The 23,028-nt window shown below is 34.1% G+C and overlaps 1 protein-coding gene across 3 annotated transcripts in view; it reads right to left on the bottom strand.

Moving 5' to 3' along the window:
- MCC (MCC regulator of WNT signaling pathway) overlaps positions 1-23,028 on the bottom strand; it is a 242,071-nt gene that overhangs the window by 41,562 nt on the left and 177,481 nt on the right. For all 3 annotated transcript variants that reach the window (XM_074280684.1, XM_074280683.1, XM_074280685.1), the window contains 4 exons: positions 21,422-21,562; positions 18,859-18,959; positions 16,526-16,709; positions 1,948-2,182 (listed from right to left, as the gene is read on the bottom strand). In XM_074280684.1, coding sequence (XP_074136785.1) covers positions 1,948-2,182; positions 16,526-16,709; positions 18,859-18,959; positions 21,422-21,562 — 661 coding nt within the window. The remainder of the gene's footprint in view (positions 1-1,947; positions 2,183-16,525; positions 16,710-18,858; positions 18,960-21,421; positions 21,563-23,028) is intronic.

The following is a 23,028-nucleotide window of genomic DNA, read 5'->3' as shown; positions in this document are numbered from 1 at the left end:
AGATTATATTAGTTGCTTTGGCCAATTCTTACTGAGTTGGTAATTCATTAAAATGTCACTTTTTTATTTTCAGATAAGTGATTGATAGATATTGTATCTCCCTATTGTACGTGTGAAGTTGATTTTTTTTGTACCTAAATGTAACATTTCATGTTTCTCCTTATTTAGTATTATCTTCTTGGTTTAAACCCTGGTTTAAATTTTTGTCAAAATTTTTAGATTTTGACTGTTATCCAATTTGTTAGCTATCCCTCTCAGCTTTATGTCACCAGCTAATTTGGTAAGTATGCCACCTATTCCTTTACACAACACATTCCTTACTGAAGATTGAATTTTTAGGGAATGGTAATGATAGAGAACAAGTAAATCAATGTCTTGTGGATCCCAGAAGATGTATCTAGTCCCCTCAGAAATTAAAGGCTAAAAGTGGATTGTTTTATTTCTTCCCAAACAGCACAGGATATAATCAACCATTCAATCTTAATTGAAAAACAGTAGCATGAGAAATAATGCATTAAATTGTCCCCATTCTATTGGGGTAAAATGGGAATAAGCACTTATTAAGTACTATTATGTGAAAGGCACTGTGCTAAGCACTTTATAAATATTATATCATTAGATCTCTTAGGTAGATAGTGTGATCTACCAATCACAACCAGATAAACCAATTCATGAATTTGAAGAGAAAGGGTGGTTGGGTTTGTTTTTATTTTTTGAAGAGTCTGGAAAATGAGATGTGCCAGAGTTAGTCTTAAAAAACTCTGCCCAAGCTTGCCATATTCCTGTCGGAGGCCCAGAACAAAGGAAGAATAGATACTTAGTGTGATGTTAGATAAGAGTATGGTCTGACATTCAGTATTTTAGTATGCCATAAAATCATTTCTTCATATTCCTAGGTAGAGGAGCAGGGTTTATCCCAGGGGAAAAGAGAAACATATTAATCCTGCCCACTTGATCTACTTGATATCCCACTTTATAATACCCTTGGCCAATTTCTGAAGTGTCAGTTTTGGGACTATTGACAGTCACCACAATTTATACAAGAATATAATATTCCAGATATGGTCTGACAAGGGAAGACAGAATAAATTGGACTTATCATTTCCCTAGTCATGGAGATTTTGCTTCTCAACACTATCTAATATTGGATTTTGGCTGTCAGAACACTTTTAACTCATGGGGAACTTAAGAGTCTACTTAAAAAACCCAGATCTTTTTCGGACAAAAACTAGTTTTATCTTAGTCTTAGGAAGTTTATTAAATACATACTGTATAAATTACTGCCTTAATGTACTAAGTATACTTTCTCTGATTTCAAAGGGGCTTGCAAACTACTTGAGGGATGGAACACACATAAAATAACATAATCCAGAATGAGAATTACTTTGGGGCTAGTGGATTCTATAAACTTATGCTTAGATTTTGGTACAACCGCTTACTTTATGGCTATCAAATCAATTGTTTTCCCAGAGTTAAACCTCATCTCATATTCAGCTGTCTGTTGATAGTCCTATCAACCTTCTCTAGATTAGCCCTGTTCTGCTCATGCAATCCCAAATCAATTGTTTACCCAGATGCAAACTCTTTCACCTGATACTTTTCTCTTTGTACTGTCATTCCTTTCTAATAGTCCTATCCTGCTCCAGTCCCTAATCTGGTCACTCCCTGTTAGCCAATAAATAAATTCCTTTCATAGTCTCAATCTCTTTCTCTTAATAACAATTGAAATATATACCATATACTTTCATAACATATTTAACTTTAGGCACTTGTCCTTTTTTTCATTAGACAGGCAAAAAAAAGTCCATAGACAACCATTGTAATTTCAAAAGCCAAGGTAACAATTGATTTGTTACCATCATTTGTCAATGGCACTTCTGGGGAGAAACTCTAAATTCTCCCATCCATCAAGAGTTTGGCAAATAGAAATAATGATTGAACAGGTACCTTCATTGCCATCAGCTCCTGCATCAGCACAGCATTTTCTAGATCTAGTCTGTGACTATCTCCTCGAGGCTTGATGTCGTAACTGAGAGGATCAATATGGATGCTTTCCAATTCTAACATGGTCAGCTTGACAGCTGCCCTGTCATTCTTGAGCTGTTGAATATAATCCTTTAGTCTCTGTTCATCTTCCTTGGTGAACTCTGTATCACAGCTACTAGCAGTGGAGCTGGTGGTGCTGGAAAAAAAAAAAATTCTATACATATTTCTATGATTCAGTGTTAGATTAGGAATGATAAAATTAGATAGTGATGAAAGGATAGTGCACAAGCTTAGCTAAATTTTCAGACCTAGTACTTCATTCTGATCCAGTGTACCACAAAGGAACATAAAGGAACTATGCAAGGAATATACTTTATTAATAGAAAAAGTAGAGTTGTTTCTATGAGCCAGGTGTTTAAAACCCACAAAGTCCAGAATCTAAAGATTTTCATTTACTCAAAATCATATATTTCTCACCGGAGATAGAATTGAGTGGATTCTTCTAGGTTTCTAGAACCAGCCCAGATTTAGGGTGAATCTTCTCCATAACAATATATTATGATATGGCCCTTTGGCCCATCTAGATTCTGATCTATCTATCTGAAATGTTTCTGGTGACTCCCAAACCAATCTGAGGAGCTGGATAAATCATTTAGCATAACCTAAAAGCCTATGACTATAATAAGTGCTGGGAAACTACAATAAGGGAAATAGGATTTTTAATAAACTTGCATTCCTAACATCAATCCTTTTATTCATTTTAATAATAATAACAATGGGAAGCCATCATTTTAAGAGTTGCTAAGTGCTTTATAAACATTATCTCATTTCATCCTTACAGTGACCCTGGGAGATAGATGCTGTTATTACCCTCATCACTCCAATTGTAAATTTTATTGTATTTTTTAAAAATAAATTACAAGTTATTTTATATTCCTATGCTTCTGTTGTAAATCTGTTTTCTACAAGATCTTTGATGGAGGGAAGTGAAAAGAAGCAGGAAGACGACTATTTTGACAGGCAGGAAGACTCCCCTGAAATAGCTGATCACAAGTGTTGGAAAAGCTAAGAAGACTATCTTCAGGGTTTGGAATAGAATTAGATGGGAAATTTCCAGGAGTGTCCTGAAGTCAGCTTATACAAGTGCAGAGGAACCACAGTTTCAGTGTGACTATTTACTTCTTGGAGATTGGCAAACACTAGAAATCAGAGCTTGATTTATTGTTTTGTAAACTGTATAGAACAAGGGTTGGCAAACTATAGCCCATGGATCAAATTCATCTTGCTTTCTGTTTTTACATGGCTCATAAGTTAAGACATTACATTTTATAATAATTTTTAATGTAAATTATGTCATTTAATCAGAGAGTTCTAAGATCTAGGGTTATCTTAGTTAATTTTTTAAAGTTATAACCAACTCTTTATGGGTCCCATTTGGGGTTTTCTTGGCAGATATACCGACGTGGTTTGATATTTTCTTCTCCGGCTCATTTTACAGATGAGAAAATTCAGACAAACAAGGTTAAGTGACTTGCCTAGACTCATAGAGCTAGTAAGTGTCTGAGTCAGATTTGAATTCTGGTTTTCCTGATTCCAGGCCTGGTACTCTATCCACTGTGCCAATAGGATGTTATATTACTAGGTATTAAGTCAGGTTGTCTAAACAATTCTCTAGCTCAGAGTTCACACCTTAGTTCAAACCTTTAAAAGGAGTTACACCTTTAGACTTCAAAAAAGGAGCTTGCTCATTGGTCAGTAAGGAATTCCCACAAGCCCATTCTCTGGGAGGATAAAAGGAGTCACCAAGGCTGCCTCCTGGGTTTGGGAAGCAGTCTGAAAGGAAGCACTCTGGATTGGGGAAGGACAAGACTTCCAGGGAGAACTTCAGGGAAGCTCGAGGAGATTCAGAGCCAGGAGTCAGGAAGAAGAGGATTGAGATTCTACCTTCGCTCTGGCTGGAGGCTCCAGAAGCCTCCCAAGAAACCTGCTCACAGAGGAAAAGATTTACAGAAAAGAAACCTCCTCCCAGAGAAGGATTACAATTGAGAGATGACAGAACTTTACATTTTGGCGCCTAATGTGGGGCAAGGACTTTTATTTATCCTGACTAGATGATTCTGAGCCCTTCGAGGAGCTAGCCCGGCCTTGACAATAGGGTATACTAATTTGTTTCTTCATTAATAAAATTTCAACATACCTCTCAATTAAAGTTCCTGTCAATGCAAGTATTATTTGATAAATTGAAGAACCTTTCCCAGTAGTAGCATGTTCTCACTCTGTCTCTGTCTCTTTCTTGGTTTCTTTGTTACGTACATCACCACTCAGTCTCCCAGAATTAAATAAATACTTAAGTATCTGGACATAAAACTCTATCTATGAACTAATTAATAAAAACTAAAACATAATTATTTATAATATTTTAGCTATGTGAATCACTCTAACCATGTAGCACAAACCTTCACTCAATGGTAGATGCCTTTCCTTTACTCCCAAGAACAATTACACCATTTAATTACTCAAAACATCATACAAAATCACTCTCAAATTTTTTTTCATTTCCTTTGCCACACAAATTCCATAGAGAAAGAAGTCTCTTCTCCCTCTCTCATTTCATTTTCAAAGGAAACACATGGTGAGAGTGTTCTATGACTGAGGCTTGACCAGACATAATAAACAATATAAGAGAATTCAAGAGAGGAGGACAGTGTAGAGTTGAATTTACTAGGAATCCAAGATAGGGAAAAGTTGAGAGATGGGTTATTTCAAAAGAGACAGCCTAGAAGACAATTGAAGGATTAAAGGATTGAAGATTATGGTGAAGAAGAAGAAAAGCAGGGTAAGGAAAGGGGAGGGGGGAGACAAAGGGAAGAGGGAAAAATTGCAGTAGGTTATAGTCAGATAGGAAGATTTGAGAATTCTTGAATAAGAACAATATCTACCCAAGTTTGCCTCTATTTCCCTGTTCTACTCCTGGCAATAAAGGTTAGGGTTGATCTTCTCTAATAGGTGACAAAGCCAAGACTTGACTAGCCCAAGGTCAAAATATGACACCTTGATAAAGTTTCTTACTGAACTCTGTTGATGTTGTTTCCTGGTCACTGAGGTACATAAAAGGTCTCATTCACATAAGGTTGATATCATATTTTCACATTTCACATATTTACATATATCTGAAGACTATACCAACACCTGTTTGCCCAGTTGAACAGATATTTCTGTATAATGACAAAAGGGTGAGGGGAGGAGGGCATATCTTCCAAAACTAAGGGCCATTGTAGGTTTGCTGTATATAAGGCTAATTGAATCTTCTTTTTGTTAACTGTTTAGTAACGTTTGTTTGTTTAATGATCATCAACATCAAAATGAAAGCAGGTGTGGTATTAGGGTTGCTTAACAATCCCACACCAAGAAATATAGTAAAATAGTAATTAAGACAATTCTAAAAGAAAAGGTATTTTTGTTTTTGTTTGTTTTTAAGAAAGTATTTTTTAGCCATCTTTTCCTCTGATTTCATAAAGTTCTTATTGATATTCATTAATCAAAGTTGAAAGCAATACCCAAAAGTGACACAATATCCAAAGAATGATAGTCAGGACTCTTGTTTTTCTTACTCTTTAAAAAACAACATTTTTTTTTTTAAACAACAAAAGTGACGTACATCTGCATAAAGTTAAATTATTGCCAATGAATGTCTAGTTTTGCTATAAAGTATTTTTTTCTTGAAGGCATGAACTCTCTCTAACTCCAATCTGCCACACAAAATGCCATTTTGCTATCTATTTGGCTCTTACAAGATCAGTAACTTGTATTTTCCATTGGAGAACCTTAGTAAAATAGGTGTTGCCTACAAATGAAAGAATATCAATTATAAAATTATTAAAAAAGTGATCTAATGAAAGAAGGCTACACTAAATTATAAGTGTAGCCAAAGAATGCTATTGTAGATACAGATGATGAAATTGAGCACAAATAACAATGTAGACTTTAAAATAAAGGAAAAAAAAACTATTTGTACAATGAAAAAAGACAATGTTTTGATAGATGTTATATCAAAAAAAATTTTTCCAGAGATTTTAGTAGCCTACAGCCTCAGTTAATAGTCTAATTTTGGGCAAGTCATTTTAAGTTTTATAAAACAAATTTTAATTTTATAAAAAGCCATAAACCTTTCAACTTATAAATGAAGAAACTGAAGCTCAAGGAAGTTAAATTACTTGACCAATATTACACAGGTAGTGTCTAAGGAAGGATGTAAACCAGGTCCTTTGACTCCATAGCCAGGGGTCTTTCCAACTGTATTGTGCCATTTCTGTTTGCACAACTGTAGAAACAAGATTCTAGGTAGAATGGTAGCTGACTAGAAAATCTTTAAGATCTGGAGACAATTGAACAATAAACATGAACAATAAACACATTTCAGTATATGCACTGCTGACAAAAGAATATTAACATTCAGAAGTCATAAGACTTGCATCTTTAGACAGGAATGGGGTTTAAGAAAATTGTCCCTCTTCTAGCAAGTAGGAAAACATTCAGAAAAATTTCAGGCCTTCAGGGAAAAAAGTTTACCACAAAACTAGACATTCTTTAGCAATAACTTAGCTTTATGATATATATATATATATATATATATATATATATATATATATATATATATATATACATATACATATACATATACATATATACATATATATGTAATTCACACACATACACACATATGTATATATACACACTATATCTTCATCATTACTCTTTGGGCATTGTAGAATATCTGTAGAACATCTCTGGATGATAAATTCAAGCAATTCCCAAACTATCTTTCCTCACCCTAACTGGGAAATTAGATATTTGCCTTGGTTTAACATGCTTTTCTATGTGAGAACTGCTACATCTTGAAGACCCCATTATTACATTACCATTCCAGTACCTTTGCCAAGAAAACCCCAAATGGTCTCCAACAATAACATTATAACTTCCTTGAAGAGATGTGCCCAGTTTAAGATGAAAGTAGCCCAATGCTGCCACTAATGGTGATAAGGAAACATTCACCAAGTTCTATTGAAAAAAGAATCAAAAGCAAAGGGTAATTATATTTTTTTTAAACCACTGCTCCTTTTTTTTTTTTTTTTAAATCACCACTTCTGGGGCAGCTAGGTGGTGCAGTGGATAGAGCACCAGCCCTGAATTTAGGAGGACCCAAGTTCAAATCTGATCTCAGACACTTAACACTTCCTAGCTGTGTGACCCTGGGCAAGTTAACCCCAGCCTCAGGGGAAAAAAAAAAATCACCTCTTCCGCTTGCCAAACACCATTCCTTTTGAATACTTCTGAATAAAGCTAGAAGTCATACACAACTGAATTCAGTCCATGAAAAATTGATCTTATTTAAGCTCAACAAGGCCTCAATTGAGGAAGTCACTTCTATGTGCATGATTCTGCTTGTAAAATCTACAACGGATGTTATACACCATTTCTTAATTCCTCATACCTTCCATAGTCCAAATTCATTAAATGTTGCTCCCCTTCTTGCATTCTATCATTTAAATAAACTGGCCTTGTTGTTTCTCAAATCAGGCTGCTTCTCATTCCTGTGCTTTTGTAAAGTCTGTCCTCTATGCCTGGAACATTCTCCCTCCTTACTTCTTTCTGCTCTTCCTCAACTAGTCCATCCATCTGTATTGGTTATTGTTCCATATATCTCCCTTTTCTGGCTTAAGACCTTGAGAAGTTTGTCTATAATAGGTACCTCCAGATTCTTTCTTCTTGTCCTTTTTTTTTTTTTTAAACTCTCTACAATCTGGCACTCAAACTCATCAACTAAAATTGTTCTCTCCAAAGTTACAAATGATATCTTAATTGCCAAATCTAATGACCTTTTCTCAATTCTCATCCTTCTTTACCTCTCTGCAGTCTTTAATAGTATTAATGATCCTCTTTGCAAATAGAAATGATGTGGTATAGTGGAAAGATCACTGGTTATGAAACCAGAGGATCTAGGTTTACAGCCTACCTTAGATACTACTTTTCCTTCTCTTTAGATACTCTCCTGCTTCTCTTCATCTCTCTCTTACTGTTCCTCAGAGTCCCATGATAAATCTTCATCCAGTCATACTTAGACAAACCTGTGTCCCCTAGAGCTTTTTACCTCATGTTTCTCCACTTCGTCTGTAATATTACACTTGGTGATGTTATCAACTTCCATGAATTAAAATATCATCTTTACTCTTAGAATTATTTATCCAGACTTAATCTCTCTCTTAATCTTTAGACTCACACCTCTAACTTCCTATTAAATATTTTAATCTTGGTGTCTATATATATGTCTGGTGACATTTTAAATTCAACATTGAAAACTGAACTCATATCATTAAAAAGGGAAAAGAACCCACACATGCAAAAATGTTTGTAGCAATCCTTTTTGTAGTGGCAAGGAACTGGAAATTGAGTGGATGTCTGTTAGTTGGGAAATGGCTAAATAAGTTATGGTAAATGAATGTAAGGAAATATTATTGTTCTATAAGAAATGATCAGCAGGATGATTTCAGAAAGGCCTGGAGCCACTTATATGCTGATGCTAAGTGAAGTAAGCAGAACCAAGAAAATATTGTATGCAGTAACAAGAAGATTATGTGTTGACTTGGCTCTTTTCAACAATGAGGTGATTCAAGGCAATTCCAATAGACTTATAAAGGAGAGATTCATCCGTATTCAAAAAGAGGACTGTGGACACTGAATGGGGATCACAACATACATAGTATTTTTACCTTTTTTGTTGTGGTTGTTGCTTTTTTTTTTTTTTTTTTTTTTTTTATTTTTTTCCCTTTTGATCTGATTTTTTGTGCGTAGCATGATAACTATGGAAATATGTTTAAAAGAACTGCACATGTTTAACCTATATTGTATTGCTTTGCTGTCTATGGGAGGAGGAGCAAGGGAGAAAAATCTGGAACACAAAGTTTTGCAAGGGTAAATGCTGAAAACTATCTTTGCATGTATCTTGAAAAACAAAAAAGCTATAATTATAAAAGCAAAAAAACTAAACTAAATTAAACTCATTTTTTTTTTTCTCCTTCTCTCCAAACCTTTTCCTCTGCCAAACTTCTCTTACTTTTAAGGGTACCATCAACCTCTTAATCAAATAAGTGTCATGTTCTACTGCTTTCCCTCACTTTCTATAAATAATCTATTGCTAAGGTTTTTAGGATTTTATATTATATTCATTCAATAAGCATTTGTTGGGTGCTTATAATGTGCTAACAGCTGGTGGGAATACAAAGACAAAAAAAACCATTCCCATTCGCTGGGAGCTTATCTCTTTATTTGTTTTACATTTTCTCTGATAGAGGACTTAATGCCTCTGTAATAAAATACAGCAGGGATTATTTCTCTTCTTATGTATCTTTTCTTCCCCAGTGTATAATATATTACGTTTTCTCCCTTCTAGATCCACACTAGGCTTGTCTAGATTTCATCATTATAGGGAACATTCACTGTGACATGTAATATCAGAGAACTGTCTGGGACACAGGAGTTAAGTTATATTTACCCATATCATATAGTTCTTATATGTCAGAGACAAGGCAAATAGTCTTCCTGATTCCAAGGCCACCTCTTTATTCACTAGGTCATACTTATTCTGAATGCATTGTACATAGTAGATATTTAATGAAAGGTTTGACAAATGCATGAATAAATGGTGGGAGCTAATAAAAGTTACATTTTTTCCCTTTGCACCTTCTGCAAGACTTTATGAGTCCTTATATTCCAGAAGCCATCCATTCAAAAGAATTCCTAGAATTTTAGAACTGAAAGGAATCATTTGAAATGATTCCAGAGAGCTTGAACCTAATGAGGCCCAGGGGCTGAAAGACTTGGATATATGTTAAATCCTTTCAAAGAGTATTAGTCTTCTACAGCTCTCACTCCCTCCCCCCTATCTCCATCACCATTACTCTCAAACTTGTGTGAATAAGCAATAGAAAAGAGCCTGGCTGACTTTTGTTTTCAAAAGAAAACAAAATTCACTTTGTAGATATCCTATCACCAAGAAAAAACTGCTTTCACAAAATGAAAGCTTAATTTCCAAATGAACAACAAAGTGTTCTTATAGGCCCAGCTCTCTTGGCTCCCCCTCTAGAATGTCAACAAGGAAAATAGATTAACTGAGGTTAATTACAACATGGCTTTATGTTCTTAATGTTCCGTGGCTGAATATGATTATGATAATGTTTAAAAAGGAAGAAATGTAATATGGTACTTTCTATAGATGCTTGCAGACAAAGCAGTCTGTGGTCTGTCTCCTAGTGACAAGCTGTCAGCTGTTAGATGAAGGTTATGTCATCCATTAACTGCTTGTCTATGATCTCAGTTATCAGCAAGGGAATATTCTGTTTGAGGTTGTATTAGATCTTAGTCATTTGGGGCAGAGTTCAGGGCTGTGTGTGTATTTCGAGGGAACAGATGGAATGTAGGCATGAGCTGTAGATAAAGAATCCTATTGGGACTATTTTAAAAAGCAGACTATACATATTTTCACCCTAGCATAGGTGATATAGACAAGATGACAGGGCTTCCCCTTTCTTTTTGGTTTTGCTTAATTTCATATTACTTTGTTTTTTACTTTCATTGGTTACTTGCCATTGGCTTTTTGCATAGTAAAGCAGTCACTATGCAATCAGAACTGCAATGGTACAAAGATACTCTTCAATGGCTCTTTGAACCCACACCCCCACATTCTCACTCAGTATTGACAACATGAAATTATCTAAACTTTCCTAACCCCATTCTCAAAATAACTATAGCTCAATATTCAATGGGAGTTTTTTTTTTTAAGTCAGTTGAAAAATTTACTAAATGTTTACTATTAAGCCAAGCATTGTGTTAGACACTAGGGAAAATTTTAAAAAAGAGAGAAAAATAATAGTCATTGACCTCAAAGGAGTTTAAGTTCTAAAAGGGAGGTAACATGTAAGTAAAAAATTACACAGAAAATACTATACAAAGCAGACAGAACAGACATACCATATGGGAAGTCTAGAATGACTGAAGGGAGAGAGGGACATGTAAGGTGACTGACTGAGTTGTCTTGATAGATACCCGAGATTGAGATGAAGCATTCTAAAAATGTAAAAAAACTTTATTAGGGCAAAAAAATAGACATGGGAAATTAAATATCACATGCAAAGAACAGCAATACACAAATATAAGTGGATCACAGGGGATTTAGGTAGAAGTAGAATGTAAGAAGAATGGAAGGAACTAGGAAGGAAATGAAGCGTTTGAGTGCTATACAAAGGACTATATAAATATTAGATTCTGGAGGTAATTCGGAGTTTATTTTATGGGGAAAGGTGTGTATGTGACATGGGCAAATCCATGCCTTATAAAATTACTTTTGCAACTATGTGGAGGATTAGAGGCAAGAAGATTAAAAAGTCTGTTGGAAGAATCCAGGCAAGAAATGGTGAGAATGGGGACAGCTAGATAGTTCAGTGCATAGAGCACCAGCCCCAAAGCAGGAGGACTTGAGTTCAAAACTGGGGTCAGACACTTAACACTTCCTAACTGTGTGACCCTAAGAGAATCACAACCTCAACTGCCTTGCCAAAAACATAACAAAAATAAAACAAAACATAAAAGAAATGGTGAGAATGGAGTGATTACAAAATAGGAGTGGAATGAAAGGAGAGGATGGAAGATATTGTAAAGGTTAAAATGACAGTGCAAGGCAAATGATTATATGTGGGGAGGTGAAAAATTAAGATTCTGAGATAATACTGGGGTTGTGAATCTGAGTAAAAGGGAAGACTCTGGTGCCCTTTCTAGTAACAGAGAAATTCAGAAGTGGTAAAAAAAAAATTTTTTTCAGGAAGAAATAATGAGTTCTATTTTGGATATCTTGACTTTGAGGCAGTTCAAATTGTAAAATGTTCAAAATGCAGTTTGTCTGGGACTGGAGATCATCATCTGCAGAGATGATAAAGTAAACCCATGAGAGCTAGTAAGATCACCAAAAGAGACAACATGTAGAAAAAAGAAAAAAGGATCAAGATGAAACCTGGGGAGTAAACTCACTGCTATTGAAGTGACATAGATTAAAAAAAATAATAATAAAAAATCAAAGGAGAATGAGAGGAGCAGTCAGGAGAAGTAGAAGAACCAGAGACAACAATGCCATGAAGAACCAGACAAAGATCTTGAAGAAGTGATCAATAGTAAAAGGTTTCAGAAAGGTAAATAGGAATTAAGATTGAAAAAAGGAAATCAAGAGATGATTAATAATTGTCCAACTGATCTTCCTAAAGCACACATCATATCTCTTTCTGCCTCTATTCAGATATTAATCAATTCCAGTAGCTCCCTATTACCTCAAGTAATCTTCTAGTCGGTATTTAAAATCCTTAAAAATAAGGCCTTTTCTTATTTTCCAGTCTTCCTAAATCTTACATACTCTGCGAACCAGTAAAATTGTTCTCCTTGCTGTCTCTTACAACACTCATTTCCTATTTCCACGTCTTTTCACTGGCTATTATCCCCTTTGGCTGGAGCTGTCTTTCACTTTAATTCTGGTTCTTGGCTTCTTTCAAGTCTGAGCTTAAATCCTGCCATCTGCAGGAAACCTTTGCCTTCCTGGCAAGATTATATCCAACCTCTCTTGAATACATCTTGTTTGAACTTCACTGCTGTATGCTGTCTCTCCCTTAGACTATGAACTCCATGAGAGTGGGGACTATCTTTGCCCTTCTTTGTATTCCCAGAAGGAATGCACAGGTTAATTTGAATGATGGGGCTGGAAGAAAACAAAAGGGTTTTAAGAGAATGAAAATGACAAAATACAACATCCATTCTTAGTAAAAACACACACACACACACACACACACACACACACTAAAGCAAAGGAATAAATAGAATTTTTCTTAAAATAACATCTAACTAAAATCCAAAGCAAGAACGGGCAGAACCAAGATGGCAGAGAAAAGGCAGGAACTCCCCTAAACTCTCCCCCAAATCTCTCCAAATACCTTTGAATAATGCCCTAAAGTTAATTCTGGAGTGGTAGAACTCACAAAAGGATGGGTCAAATAATTTTCCAGTGCAAGACAACTTAGATATTCAGGAAACATCTATCTCACTGAGGTGACAGTGAAGCACAATTTAACACAAGCCTTGTCAAAATAAACTTGGCCTCGGCAAGCCAGAAGCAGTCCCTGGGAAGGACTAAAGCATCAATGGTGACTGCTTCTGGAGTTCACAATTGATCTAAAAGAGATTACAGGGGACTTTTTGCTGGCACTGGGGGGCAGAATTCTGTTCCACTGCCTCTACTTAGATCCAGTCCAGGGAACTGAAGTCCTGGATGATAGTCTCAGGGTGAGGAGGAGGAGCAGTAACACATCAGAGTTTGCAGCCATAGGGGAGTTGGGATCCTGGTCATGTCTTTAGGTTGGAAAAGAGTGCTTGTGGTCACTCACAGACTAGTAATCATACCTCTTCTTAGATCAAGCCATCCTGAAAGAATTAAAAACTTACAAATTCATAAAAAGTATTCCTGAAAACAGCCACTGAAAATCCCTGAAGCTTAGAATGGAAGCTTGAGATGAAAGTACAAGACTACAAAAGCACCTTGGAAGCAGAGCCCCATTTTAGCAAAGGATTAAAAGTCAAAAAATGAGCAAACAAACAAAAAAAAAATTCTGATCAGAGAAACTTACTGTGATAACAAGGAAAATCAAAACACAGACTCAGAAGATAATAAAGTCAAAACTCTCACTTCCAAAGCTCAAAAAAATATATGAATGTTAGTCTCAGGTCATGGAAGAGCTCAAAGAGCTCAAAAAATTTTTAATTGCATGCTTAATTCATTGAATTGTTCTATTTTATGACAACTACTTTGTTTCTTGATGTATCATAAAGTCATTAGCTTCTACTTGTTCAATTCTAATTTTAAATGAATTACTTTCTTCAATTGAACCTTTATACCTCCTTTTCAATTTGGCCAATTCTGCTTTTCAAGGCATTCTTTTCTTCTTTGGATTTTTCTGCCTTTTTCACCATTTGGCCTAATCTGTTTTATAAGGTGTTACTTTATGTAGTATTTTTTTGTGCCTCTTTTACCACACTGTTGACTCCTTTTTTTCCATGATTTTCTTGTATCATTCTCATTTCTCTTCCCACCTTTTCCTCTACTTCCCTGACTAGCACTGTGCTAGAAATGCAAGCTATAAGCAATGTTAAGAAAGTGAAACTAACATAGACAAAGAAAAAGCAAAATTATCTTTTTACAGATATGATGATTTCAAGAACCATAGAGAGTTAAGTAAAAATTAATTGAAATAAACTTCAATAAAGTTGCAAGATACAAGATAAATGCATGTAATTCATCAACATTCCTACATATGAACAACAAACTCTGAAAAGATGAACTAGAAAGAGAAATTTCTTTAAAAAATATCTACAAGTTACACAATTCTTGGGAGTTATCTACCAAAATTTACCCAGGACCTACATGATTCAAATTGTAAAACACTCTTTGAAGAAATAAAGACAGGCCTAAATGATCTGAGAAACATTATTTTCATTAAGCTGACTCATTAAAATAAAAATGTAATACTACCTAAATTACTTGATTTAGTGCTGAAGCAATCAGACTCACAAAAGAATATTTTGTAATATTAGAAAAATAATGGTGAAATTCATATGAAGGAACAAAATTTAAGACTCTCAAGGGTAATAATTTTAAAAAGTGGGAAGGAAAGGGGGGTCTATTAATTAAGAAAAGGGGGTTCTCAAAATGTATTACAAAGCAATAAGAAGTAAAAATGATTTTGTACTGAAGGAAGGAGGAAACAGGAGAAGAAAAAAGAAAAAGGGGAAAGAGAGAAGAGAAACAGTGGAGCAGATTAGGTATTCAACATAGGAAACCAAAGAAACATAGTAGCTTATGGTTTTTTTCTTTTTTAAAAAAAAGTTATATTTAATTTTAATTTATGGGATAAAACAAGCATTTCCAGAACATAGTACAATAAAAAAAAATGATCATTGTACATGAAATTGCAAAAGATCCCACTTATGAGGGGAAAGGCTTGCTATCTGACAAAAATTCTTAGGAAAATTAGACAGCCATCCGACAGAAATTAGATTTAGAAAAAAAAAAATTACATTTTAAGCATTTCACTACTTCAATTCCCTATTCCAAAAGATTCTTAACAACTCTAGACAAGTTATATAAATTTTTGTTTTAGTAATTTTCTTCTTTTGGTGGTAGGCAATATACTTTGCCATTGTACACTGCAGTTTTCTCATTTATAAGATGAGAAGATTGGAAAGGAAAATATCAAAGATCTCTTCTAGTTTCAATATTCTAACAGTCTATGAGTTAGTCTGTCAGGATTAAGAAACAAATAACAATAATTACCCATAATTATGAAAGCATTTGGGGACTTTTTTTTTTTTTTTTTTTTGCTTCCTGCCACATAGCATGAAACTTGTTTAGTTCTACCAAACAACAGAGATCATTTTCCCTAAGAAGTAGTACAGGTCACCTAGTGTACGGAACATTTTGTGGTATTCTAAACCCCTCATAAATATCTTAGAGAGGAATTTTTTTTTCCTTAAAATATCAGTACAACCAACTTAAGATTTATATGTGTACCTTGAGAAAGCTTAAATTTGCATAGGCAGAGTCCAGGCAGGATTTTTTTAAAATTTCAACTCCTTCTTCACTTTTATCTCCTTTCTGAACAGATGGTAATAAAACTTTTTGCCCTCACATATTTCTGTATGTTAGATTGAAGACTGCTGAAAAAAGTAACTTTACTGAACCATTTCAATAGACTTATAGCACAAAATGACTGCATCACTGACAAAGTATATGTATATGCCTATGCAAAATTAATATACAATCTATATATACAACAACTAGATATATCATTAAGAAAAATATCTGCTTTTGGTACTGAACCTACAATGTGAAAAAATTATATTCTGTAAATGAGAGTAAGTCAACTGTTGGCATAAGTTGGAATAAGAAAAGATCATGGTGGTGGGCAATGAGTTAGGTGAATTTGGGAAGATTTTATCTTTTTCTGCAGTTTGAGGCAGGCAGCAAAATGCACTATCCCACATTGTTGCATCTGCAAATGAAACATATTGAAACCCATATAGTGATATGCTTTTAGGCACTAACAAAAATAGCAGTACTTTCTACCCTGTGATATAAATTCTAAATCCAACCTATAAGGTTCTAGGTACTTTGATCTGCACATGGAAAAAGAGAGGATAATTTAGAAAATATTTTCTCCATATTAGAATGAACAGAAAGAGTTTGAATGGACTATGACCAAGATTCAAAAAGAATTAGGTTACACAAGCCTGATATGTATGCTCATGCACACACACACATGAAGATGCAGATGTACATGATCGCACGCACACCCTGCACACCAGTTTGAATGAATAAGTGGACTAAGACATCAATAATCTTGTCAGACTGAAAGAAAATGCAGAAAGGACAAGAGAGAAAATGTGTTCTGGTTACCTGGTATGGCTGTTGGAAGAAAGGCTCTCCCACGGCTGGATGCTGCAGCCAGAGACAGTAAATGCTCCCCCACAGCTTCCATCCAGCTTCATCAGCAGAGCTTTGGCGGCATTTTCTGCTGTCTTCCGACAATCATGAGCATGCTTAAGCATCTGGGTAACATTTTCATCTCTTGTCTGGTCCCCTAAGTTGTAAAGTAATCAGTGGAATAATTGACATAGCATAAGCCTGGGGAGGAACATAGGCAAGCAATATTCAATTACTCAATGGATGAGAAGTAGGGTGCTGTAGGGAAAAAGGCATTAGACTAAATATCAGCACACCTGGGTTCCCATTCTGGTTCTCTCACTATATAATCTTGTTCTTTGATCTTGTAATCTTCTTTCTTGACCACAGTTTCATCATATATGAAATAAAATATCTTTCACTTCTAAGATCCAATTATTCAGAAATTATCCAATTTAGGCTTAGGTTATCTCTTTTCATAGTACAATGGTTCTTTATGATGGCAGGCAAGGGAAACAAACAACTTTACTACTAGTTCACTTCCCTGTGAATTATTAGGAAAAGGAGAAAGAACTAATGGCTAAAATGAAAGCATTGAATTATCTCTAGATTTCTTTTACCTGGTATTACTGCATTTCTATTATAAGTTTGTCTAATCAATAGTTAACCAAATGAGATAATGTCTATAAAGAACTTTGCAAACATTAAAGCATTATATAAATCTAGCTACTGCATGAATTTAAAAAAAAGACACTGTTAAGTCTACGAAAAACAAACAAAAAAAAAATTATACTGGGATCAAACATTATAACACTGACATTTCCTTTTCATTGACATAAATAAAAGGCAGCCTGATGTAATATGGATAGCAAACTGGACCTAAGAGCCTAGAAGAGCTGGATTCATTCTGGCTATAAGACAATTGGAATAAACTTTTTAAATTCTGGCTATAAGACGATTGGAATAAACTTCCTGTCTAAGAAAACTGAAGACTCGGCTTAGAAAATTCAGAGAGACTCAGCGGCTCAATTTGAGTAACCTGTAAATGACTTTTTCCTCTGCCCAAAATAATTATGAAGATTAAAGCAGAAGTATTGTGATCTGGGTTGGTTAAAAGTAGTACTGACATTCATGAAATAATACATTCTTTAAGTATTAGAATTCCTTAAGTTCAACTCTGAAGAAATGATAACTAAGAAGATCTTATAAATATATTCCTTTTACCTAAAACTACCTAGGTAAATTTGAACTATTTTATGACTAATTTTAAACAGTTACTTAAATGATCCTAGCTATAATCCAATAGCTATACTGTGTTTATGTTCTAAACTACAAGAGCTTACCAAAAAAAGAATGTTTTTGAACTTTAAATAAAGAGTTCTCTCTGACAGAAACTAAAAATAAGCCAAATGATTTTTCCCCTTTTAACTGATCATATTTGTTAATAAGTATGTTTTTACAAATATTAACTGACGGCCAAAACTATTTTTGGATCAGTTTCATATGAGAATTAGAGAATAGATCCACTAAAAGACACTGAAAAAAATAAGGTTTCTAATAGAATTGCTGGCATTGTCTCTGTTTTGGAGCTAGAAAAGGTAATTGTCTTAATTAAAAAAAAAAAAAAAAAGAAGAAGAAGAAGAAGTTAAGAATGACCTAATGAAATTAAAGTGTTTGTAAAGAGTACTATTAGATAAAGAGAGACTAGGAATATTTTAGGGGCGAGGGCAACAAGGAAATTCATACATAAAAATTCATACATCTCCACATATTTTTTTAAAGGGTAAGACATTAAAAGCTTTAAAATTTTCTCATCGAATCTCTATTCACATTTCAAAGAAATCAGGGTTTTATAGAACAGTAATTGAGAGAGGGTGACTTCAAAATAAAGAGAAAAAAATCTACCACACAAAAATTATAAAGCCCTGATTATGGGAAAGAAAACTTGAGGGGAAAAACAAAAAACAAAAACAATCAACAGAGAAATGAGTCCCTCAAAGCCAATGCCATATAGTGAAGAGAGTGGGTTCCGGCTTTGAAAGAACAAAATTGAATCATTTCTATTGCTGCACCAAGTCTTAATGTCTAGCAATTCTATTAACCTGTGAAAATAAATTTACTGTGAAGTATTGTTTGCTTTAATTAGTAATTCTGTGTTTCAATTGCAATCCTTATTCCATTCAAAATAACCAATTTACTTAGAAGAGAAGAAAAAAGAAAACCACACAAACAGCCCCAAAACTCAAGTTTAGGGGAGCAAGATAATACATATTCAATGAAGCACAGAATGGGATTTAAGAGAGAAACATATTTATGTGGTCCTTACCAACAGATCCTACACCCGCTGCTCGGAACTGTCCAAGGATAAGAGACTGTTCACTTTCTGCTAGCGCCAACAGGAGTTCATAAGCTTCTATGCATTGCTCACTGTAAAACATAAAATTCAAAGTCCTCAATTAAGGAAAGATATATGCAGTCAGAAATGAGAAAACAGCTATTGCAATTAGAGAGAAGAGACCTTTCTTATAGTCTTGGCATCAACACTAAATAAATATGTTAATGTGGACACCTTTTTAAGTTTTCATTTTCTTCATTAGTTAAGATAGGAGTTAATGCACCATTATGATGCAAGTTGTCTAAAAAAGTACTTTGCAGATAATAAGAACTACATAAATGTAAGCTGTGAGAAATGAAGCTGGGGACATTTTCCTGCATGACAAGTCTTTTTCTCTTATCTCTCAATTATTCTGGCTCAGAACAATTAAACAAAAATTCACCATAAATATTTATTGGGAACAACAATAACTGTGCTATTTTTTTTCTCCTTTATTTTAAAATTTAGAAAAAAACCAAAAGATACAATAAAATAAAGCTGGGAGGGATGAATATGCCTCTTTTTAATGCTCAGATGAAATGTAATAAGTACTAAAATCTAGAAACTATTTTCCACTATGGCATAAAGAAATTGAATTTGGAGGGTACTCTATTTTTTGGTTCCCTTTTCTAGATGAAAGATGTCCCTCTTTCTGAATCATGGTCACCAATAGAATGAGTAAAACATAATTCTGTTGATCAATAACACCCTTAGCCTAACATAAAGCTCATTCAGACTGAGCATATAAGTGATGAATGCTCAAGAACAAATGCTGCCAACTTGCTAGGGTGCAAATAAGATGTCTCAAGTAATCCACTTGACCTTTTTACCCCATTACTCTATGACATGTATTCTAAGCCAAGCAGCATACAAATGGTATAAAAGAAAAGAGACAAAACTCATTTAGGCCTATCTGAATAATTTATTTTACCTCCTTATTTCTTGAATGCTTACTCTTATAAAATGCTAAATTAATATCACTAAGAAGGGTAGTTCCTCTCTGAAAAGAACTTGGGCCACCCCCATTGACTTTAATGCTTTCAAGGAAAGGGTCTCTTCTTTTTTTTCCCCTCCAAGTTAAGAGGCAAAAAATTTATTACGCTGACAACAGCGGGCTAAGTTCCTTTTTTTTTTTTTTATTAAAGCATTTTTATTTTCAAAACATATGCATGGATAATTTTTCAACATGTTAAAATATGTTAAATCCAATATATGTGTACATATTTATACACTTATGTTGCTGCACAAGAAAAGTCAGATCAAAAAGGAAAAAAATTAGAAAAAAAATGCAAGCAAACAACAACAAAAAGAATAAAAATGCTATTTTGTGATCCATACTAAATTCTCACAGTCCTCTTTCTGGGTGTAGTTGGCTCTCCCCATCACAAGATCATTGGAACTGGTCTGAATCATCTCATTGTTGGAAAGAGTCACGATCATCAGAACTGTTCATTGTATAATATTGTTGTTGCCATGTATAATGACATTTCTCTTAGCATCAGTTCATGTAAGTCTCTCCAAGCCTCTCTGAAATCAATCAGCTGGTTGTTTCTTACAGAACAATAATATTCCATAACATTCATATAACATAACTTATTCAGCCATTCTCCAACTGATGGGCATCTATTGCGGTTTCAGTTTCTTACCATTACAAAAAGGGCTGAAGGACTCCAATTTCAAAAGGCTCATGTTGGAAGATACTATCCATATTCAGAAAAAGAACTGATAAAGACTCTAAATGCAAATTGAAGCATACTATTTTCATCTTTTTTGTTGTTTTTTTCCATGGTTTTCCCTTTTTATTCTATTTCTTCTTTCACAACATGACTGAAAATATTTTTAACATGACTGTATACTATATATCAGACTGTTTGCCCCCTTGGGGAAGAGAAAGAGGGAGAAAAATTTAGAACTCAAAATCTTATAAGAAATAAATGCTAAAAAAACTATCTTTATGTATAATTGGGAAAAAAATTTAAAACTATTTATTGAAAAAAATTTTTTTAAAAAGAAGAGGGACTGAAAGTCAAACATTTCACACACGGCTTTAGTTCACTTGGCTAATAGGGAGACTGTATCCTTATCTGTTTCTAAAGAGAGTACCACTTGATTTGACACTGCAAAACAGATGACTTTTGGCAGGGGAGATAAGTCTTAGGAGGAAAAACAGGGGGTATCTAACATTCCATATAATCTGGATCTGCCCAGAGTAAGAGGCCATAACTGACCCTGAGTTTTGGTAAAAAGCTTCAATGATCAGTGAGCCATAGATAAAAGTCTATCACTTTGACCTCCTAAAAATAACCACAACTATTTTAAAAGCCAATCGAAAACTTTTAATGCTACAAAGAGATTTTACAGTAACACACTAAATATCAATTTTCCTAAACTTCAGCCTCATCTGCCCCAAACTTTAGAAGGTATATGCCAAGATATGTCAAGATAGGTTTTGAAATAAAAGGTGGCTTTAAAAGACAAGTTCTTGTTACTGTCATCATCACAACCACAGACCTACCTATATTGCAATGCAAGTCTCAAAGCGGTGGCATTGGATTCATATTTCCCCACCAGCATGCTCATCCTCTCGGCATTGCTTTTGCACTCTTCCAGTGTTATGGTCAGCAGATCATTCTGAGATTTTAGGTGCTCTATTCGACTGCAAAGAAACAGACTCATTTTCAAATTTTCTGCTGAAGTTATTAAATCTGCCAATATTTTAAAAATTTTATCTATTTAAAATTTAAATAGAAAAAGAAAAAAAACAAAATATGAAGGCTCCTTCTCTGAAGGTGGATAATAGTTCCCTTCATAAGTCTTAGTCTTTATTTTTCTAAATGAAGTAACTCATATTTTCTAACTATTTTAAAATCTAAAAAATATCAATTAATATGATTGACACAGTTTAGTTTTCTTATTTTTCACTTTTGATTACATGTATTTTAGCTTTAACTTTGAGATCAAAGATTACAACACTGCTTTTTTTCCTACTACATGACAGTACACATATAACCTATATCAGATTGTTTGCCCCCTTGGGGAAGAGAAAGAGATTCTACTACTAGTAGATTATTATTATTATGTTTGTCTATATCTTTCATTTCTTATCTCTGATGACTCCTTTGCTTTACTTCTACTTGCTATATTGCCTCACTACTACTTAACCTGTCCCACCCTCAGGATTCATCTTGTTTTTTTGGTTTTTATTTTTTTTAATTAATTTATTTTTATTATTATACCTTTTTTACAAGATATATGCATGGGTAATTTTACAACACTGACAATTGCCAAGCCTTTTGTTCCTATTTTTCCCCTCCTTCTCCCCACCCCCCGCCCGCAGATGGTAGGTTGGCCAATACATGTTAAATATGTTATAGTATAAATTAAATACAATATATGTATACATGTCCAAACAGTTGTTTTGCTGTACAAAAAGAATCAGACTTGGAAATCAAAAATGCAGGCGGACAAAAATATAGGGATTGGGAATTCTATGTAGTGGTTCATAGTCATCTCCCAGAGTTCTTTCGCTGGGTGTAGCTGGTTCAGTTCATTACTGCTCTACTGGAGCTGATTTGGTTCCTCTCATTGTTGGAGAGGGCCACATCCATCAGAATTGATCATCATATAGTATTGTTGTTGAAGTATACAACGATCTCTAAATTCTACATAGCATAATTTTCAAATCCTATAAGATTATGATATGACCTACCCTAAATATACATCTGACTTTATTAAACTATAGAAACAATTTTGAATCAGTGTTTTCAAAAACAATTTTGAACCAGTAATTCTTTGAATATCAACTAAGTGGACTTAGGGACCATAGTTCTGTAATAAAATTACCATTAGTTCCGTTACTTTAATTAATCTTGATTCAACAAGAAAAGCACTTAATTAAAAAATTTCTAAAAATCCAAATGACAGTAGTCTCTTAATTCATAAGAAGCATATTAAAAACTTCAACTCAAGGATGGGTAACATGATTATTCAGTTAACTTTTGAAAAAGATTAAACAATAGATATATTAAGTAACATTTTTCCTAGTTAATTTATCAACTTCCACAATTTTACCACATTCACCTTTTACACAGTAATGAACACCAAATGTCTGAAGGCACACAA

The sequence above is a fragment of the Sminthopsis crassicaudata genome, chromosome 1 (genome assembly GCF_048593235.1).
Source record: "Sminthopsis crassicaudata isolate SCR6 chromosome 1, ASM4859323v1, whole genome shotgun sequence".
In the NCBI taxonomy this organism is placed as follows: Eukaryota; Metazoa; Chordata; class Mammalia; order Dasyuromorphia; family Dasyuridae; genus Sminthopsis; species Sminthopsis crassicaudata.
The sequence above is the reverse complement of the archived record's forward strand: the minus strand, read 5'-3'. Positions and strand labels throughout refer to the sequence as shown.